The 6,166-nt window shown below is 49.1% G+C and overlaps 1 protein-coding gene across 1 annotated transcript; it reads right to left on the bottom strand.

Annotated features, from left to right (window-relative positions):
• Positions 1-128: 128 nt before the first annotated feature.
• SELENOM (selenoprotein M) lies at positions 129-2,815 on the bottom strand. Its single transcript, XM_006938597.5, has 5 exons — positions 2,440-2,815; positions 1,205-1,240; positions 987-1,021; positions 556-634; positions 129-478 (listed from the first exon to the last, which is right to left on the bottom strand). Exons 1-5 carry the CDS (start codon positions 2,557-2,559, stop codon positions 320-322), a joined length of 429 nt encoding a protein of 142 aa, XP_006938659.2. The 5' UTR covers positions 2,560-2,815; the 3' UTR covers positions 129-319.
• Positions 2,816-6,166: the final 3,351 nt, after the last annotated feature.

Below are 6,166 nucleotides of genomic sequence, written 5' to 3'. Positions count from 1 at the left end.
AATGGAGGGTAGCTTGGCAAGGTGTGCACACATCCCCACTCCAGCAGCCAAGTATTTGGGGATGCTGGGAGTCTTAGGGGGGCTCCTATTCCCCACCCTCCCGCAACAAAGAAGGAGTCGAGTCTCAGTTAAGGCTGAAGAGGATTTAATTGAGCTGGGGAGGGAAGAAAGGGGGGTTAGCAAGAACCCCCAACTCCATCTCTGCCGGCTCTGGGACGGGGCGTCGGCCCTCAGCGAGGGAGGTGTTCCCTGGACGCTGAGCGCTTCATTCTGTCCCCAGGGCTCAGGCGAGGGAGGGAGCGGGCCCGCATACCCGGACTTAAAGGTCAGCGCGGGCCGGAGCGCCTTCGTCGGGCCTGGCAGGCGCCCGAAGGTACTCTGGGGGAACAGGTTCGTCAGGCGCCGCCTTGCGGTAGAAGCCGAGCTCCTGCACAAGCTCATTAATCTCCTCGCGGGTCATTTCGCTGAGTGGGATTCGCTGGAAGTAGAAGAGGGAGGTCAGTGCACCTCGCCCCGCCCTTAGCCCCGCCCCCCGTCGGGCTTCCAAGGCCTCACCTCCAGTTCTTCGTAGCGGTGGCCCAGCAGGACGAGCTCTGGGTCTGCCCCTGGGAGATGTTTCATTACCATGTTGTGACTGGAGTTGTTAAGGTGGGTTGTGGTGACCTGAGGCAGGTGGGGTCTCCCACCTACGAACAGAAAGTGAATAGCGCTGCCTCTTTAGCCCAGGTAGGGTAGGGATCCACATTTACATGTGAGGAAATTAGAGTTCAAAGAAGCAAAGGGCCCTCTTTTTCTGTGTCAGTGGCAACCATCACTAGTCAATTTCTCTTGCCTACCACCTAGAAATTCTCTGGCCAGTCACTATCAATCAATTCCACTTGTCAGATGAAAACCATTTGTCATCCCTATCTGTGAAGTTAAGTGGAAGGAGATTCTCCCAGATCCTCCTCCCCATTCTCCCTCCCCCAGAACGGAAAAAAGGATACTATAAAGGGATATCCTGGGTGACGAAGGCCTTCACCTGGGGAAGAACCAGAGCATCAGACCCCAACCACCTTCAAACACCAACAGGAAACTGAAGCCTGCTAAGGTCACACGCCCTTGACTCCCATCCCAGGGAACTTCCCCCACCCAATCTTTAGGATGTTACCCTCCCCTCAAGTTCAGTGGTGACAGAGTTGGAGACCCCTTCCTTCAAACTTACCTCCTTCAGGCGATTCAGCTGTCATCCCCCACAGGTCTGGAGGGAGACAAAAAGGGATAGGTCAGAAGTCCTTCATGTCTGCCCCAACCACACCCTCCAGACCATTTTACCCTCGTCCCAGAGTTGGGTGGGGCTATGGATTACCCCTGGAACAGCAGCTCCCAAGGTATGGACATGGAGGTTCCTTAGGGGCCAAAGGGGGAACTCTGTAAAGAGGGGAAAACTGAGGCTTATGAACATCAGGAGAGAGAAGAGCAAGACCAGAGACCCAAAGGGCACTTACCAGCCTTGGGGCTGTTGCCTGCACACCTTACTGACTGTTGACTCACTCCCAATCAATGCCCAAAAGAAATGATTACTCTACTTCTTTCAGGCAGTAGAGACCGGGGCCTGGTCTTTGGCCCCTAAAGCCTCAGGGTGAAGGCAGACCAGAAGTAAACAGCTCAGAATTGCCCTGGGAGATCCCATTAGAGATACCTGCCATCTGGTCCCTATCTAACCCCATGAAGAACTGCCCCTCCATTTGGTTGCTTCCCCAACATGGGAGGGTGGGTGCTCTCCCCCAGCACTCCCAGAGGGAGAGTGCCACCTCCCAGCAGGAGTCCAGACCCCAGGAACACCCATTCTAGTCTTCCCTCCTCCTCCCCCTCCTTTTGTCAGACAGTAAACTAAGGCCCGTAGAGGATCTGTGATGATTCAAGTCACACACAAAACAGGGGCTCTGGCGGGTAATTTCCCCACAGAGGAGGATGAGGGACTACTGCTGAGTTAAGTGTTGGTAATGCAGTTGGCTTCTGCGTGGTGGGGCAAGCGCCCAGAGTCAGCCTTCCCTCAGGCAAGGGAGAGACCGGAACTGGGGTGGGGGAGGAATTCCAGTAAAAACTGGAATAATGGGATGATGTAAAGTTGGGCTCCAGAGGGCAAGTTTAGAAGAGTCACAGGCCCGGAGTAGAGTTAGGGGACAGGGCCAGTGTGTCTGGGGACCCGCTGTCCGGCCGGCCGGATGGGAAACTGGGGAGGAGTTCGTATTTCCAGGCCGCAAGATCGCGTGTCTGGGGGCTGCCACGGTGGGTGCTGGGGCGTCCTGAGGCTGGGGAGAGGGGAGGGATGGTTCTGGCCCTGAGGGGAATTTGGGAGTCGGGAGGGTCGTCGGGTCAAAATGAGCGATGATTCCAAGGCTAAAAGACCACAGGGTTGTGGGTAGTGGTCCCTGAGCTAGGGACCAGCGCACTTACCTCTACCCGGGCTCGGGCCAGGCCGTGCAAGCGGTTCCAGTCGGGCCGGAAGGTGGTGACGGCAGCCGCAAGAGCCGCAAGAAGCAGCAGCAGGGGCGGTGGAGGAAGCGGGAGGTGCATCGGAACCGGGCCGAAGATGATCCGCAAGAAGGAGGCGAACCGCTGGGCCCCTGCGCCACGTCTGGGTCCACCGGCTGGCCCCGCCCCCACTCAAGTCCCCACCCAGCTAGGGACCACGCCCCTAGCTGTCGGTCTCCTCCCCAGGGGCCTCTAGCTCTCTCCCAGCGAGGTTCGGGGTCTTCTCTGGTCCGAAATCTCCTCTGGCCCTCAGGCCTCTAATTTTCCAGCCCCAAGAGTGTCCACGCTCCCTCTGCCTGCTGAGAGCGTAGAAGCTACGGCAGGATGAGGCCAGACAATGCTCCCTTACGCCGGCAGGGGGCGCGGGAGGGATGCAGACAAGGGAGTTTCTGGGCCAACCACTCGACTCGAAGATGGGGGAAACTGAGGCTTGAGGAATTCTTGTTTGTGTCTTTTATTGCTTTGGATGAAATTCTAATCTAGGTTTCAAGCCCCTGGAGTACACATGATGGCGGACTGTGCAATGTTACGTACTTTGTAGGGGCTGGGAGGATAAAAGTGTTAATACACATAAATCTCTTTAGAACAGTACCGGGAACATTGTTTGTTAGCTTTCATTATTTCATTTTTTACCTCATAAAGGTCCTGTGCACTCTGTTTTGCAAGTTGAGAGACAGGCTTAGAAAAGTAGAGCGATGAGGTTGTGGATCTGGGATTTGAACCTGAAACATCCCTGTGCTCATCTCATCAAACCAAAGATGACTGGATAAGGACACCACCTCCCCTCTTTAAGCCTGAGGCAGACACAGCAAATTAATCACCGTGCTCTTTCTTGTTAAATCTAGACTGGGAATCAGAATCCTTCTCAACATCAAGCCAAAGCTGCATGATGACTTTCATAGACCCTTAGGCATTTCTGCCTTCCTGGGCCTTTTCGTCCATTAAAATAAATAAATAAATAAATAAATAAATAAATATCCATTAAATATTGCATTTTACAAACAACTGCTTTGATTTAAAAAAATGAATACAATCTTGACTGGATTAATTATATGTTTTTTTCTTTTAATTTTAAAAGAAATGAAAATTAAAACATATTCATAACCTCTAAAAGTGTCATGGGCCCTAGACACTGAGCCTAATGGATGGAGTCAGGTTTCTTTGCTTATACCCTGCTATTTCACATTCATTGAATTGATTGTAAAGATATAATAATAATGGGATTAGAGTTGTTATTTAATACCCATTCTTTGTAAATACATTAGGGGCTGTAAATATAATTAGTTTTGTCCAGACTATTGACATGATAAGCTATGTCTAACACTCTATTTACTGCTGTGGAAATGTGAATTCATCCAAGTTTTCCGAGGGGCAATTTGACTCAACAAATCAAAACCCTAAAAGCATTTCTTCTACCCAGTCATTCCACTTGTCAGAATTTGGCCCAAAGTAATCATCAGAGAAGGGACCAATTGTTAGGTTATCAAAACATTGTTTACCCAGCTGTGGGCTTCGGGGTCCATGCTCTGGCCCAAATTCTGGTGCCCAAGGCATGAGCAGTGGTGTCTGTGGGAGGAGCTGCTGAGTGTCGCTGGGCACTGGATTCCCTGTACCTTCCGGCTTTCGCGTTTTGAGGCATGGATTTATGGAACAAAAAGCAAAACTGGAGTTTCCCTGAGGACGAGAAAATTCCACCCATGGACTGCAGCAGCCCCTTCTGCCCAGAAGTTTCTAGACTACTGGCATGTCCTACGGATTTCAGGTGTGCCATACCCACCTCTACAGTTGTATAAGCCAGTTTTTTGCAATAAATCTCTTAATGTATGAAAAACAAACAAACAAACAAGCAAGGGAACCCAGCTGGTTTAGTCAGTTGACATGCAACTCTTGATCTTTGGGTCATGAGTTCGAGCCCCACATTGGCTGTGGAGCTTACTTAAAAATAAAATTAAAATATTAAAAATATATATTATTTAAAAAAAACACAAAACCACTGTTTATAATAGTGAAAAACTGGAGTCACAACCTAAGCATGTCACATCAAGGAATGAGTTAAATAAGTGATGCTACCTCCAAAGGATAGAAAATCATGCAGTTGTTTTATATGATGCAGCATAGTGTTGAATGACATGGAGAATGTTCATAGTTATGGTATTAAAACAATCAAGCTATAAAACAGTAATATCAGTTGGGAGTTGTGATGCTCTGGGCTGCAAGTCATTGAAACCCCAAGTTAAACTGACTTAAACAATAAATGAAATCTGTTGGCTCAAATAACAAAAAAATTTAATGGCAGGGAGGGCTTCAGGTGAGTTTTGATCCTGTTGATAAAGTCACCAAGACCTGATCTCTCTCCATTCTGCTTTCCATAGTGTCAGCTTGTCATTAGGCCAGTTACCTGCATGGTGTCAAGATGGCTGCCAACAGGACCACAGGCTTCTTTATTCATATCTAATTAAGGGAAGATGATATTTTTTGGTAAACTTCTCAGGAGAGAAAGCAAGCTTTCTTTCCCAATAGCCCTTAGCAAAAGTCTCCTTATATCACACTAGTCCATACATGATCCACTCATATGGCTAGGGGAATGGAAATTGCTCATTGGCTTAACCAGTTGAGACCCATTCCAGAAGCCTATCAAGGATATGGGCTCCAATGGATGTTGTAGCATCAATAGAGTAGCCAACCAATTTTATAAAATACACTTATAAAGATACATATGCCTAGACCGAATAACAGAATTTAGAAGGAAACACCCCAAGAAGTCAAAATGGTCATCTCTTGGTAGATGAAATTACAGGGTGAATTTTTTCTCCTTTATACTTTTTCCCATATTTTCCATAATAAATATGTATTAGCTAAATATAAACAGTAAACATTGTTTACAAAAATAATGGGACAAATGCCATGGGTTCCCTCAACCTTACCCCATACCTCAGCAAGAGCCTCAGAGTGGCTGAAGCCAGTGGTCCCATGGAGCCTGTGGCTTTTCTGCTGACAGAGCCAAACCTCAGTGCCTCATGGGCCCACGTTGTTCACTGGACAGATGCCACCAAACCACTCTCATTGCATTAGCCTAGATGCTGTGGCCTAGAAGGGCCACAGCCTGGGCTGCTGAGGGTTGACTAGCCAGCCAGTAGAACCAGTGGTAGAGACACTGGCCATAACAGTACCGGGAACATTCTGGCATCAGTACCCATGGGAGGCCCAGATCTCCCAGAACAGATCTCTGCTTGTAAACCATGCCCTTAAGTGGCATTTTGTAATCTAGGCTAGCAGTTTTCCTCAGATGGGTCTGGGTTTGGGGTTTTGTCTCTGATGGGGTCAGACTCAGGGTCTGGGGCAGCCCTTAGCCTAAGGCCAAGTTTAGAACTGAATCTGGGACTGGAGTCAGGGCAGGGCTCAGTCAATAACTGGGCTTGGGCCTCAGTCAGTGACCAGGATCAAGGCTCAGTCTATGACTACACTCAGGGCTCAGCCTTTGACCACATTCCATGCACAGTCTGAATCCAGGGCTTAGTGTGCCACCAGAGTTGTGTGACCTGGGGTCAGAGCTCATTTTGAGGTCAGGATTCAATCAGTGATTTGGCTCCATGCTCAGTCTATGTCTGAGACCATAGCTCAATCTGCCACCAGGTTCAGGAGTTAGTTA

The sequence above is a fragment of the Felis catus genome, chromosome D3 (genome assembly GCF_018350175.1).
Source record: "Felis catus isolate Fca126 chromosome D3, F.catus_Fca126_mat1.0, whole genome shotgun sequence".
NCBI lineage: Eukaryota > Metazoa > Chordata > Mammalia > Carnivora > Felidae > Felis > Felis catus.
Note: the sequence above shows the minus strand (reverse complement) of the source record. Positions and strands in the feature narration are given on the sequence as shown.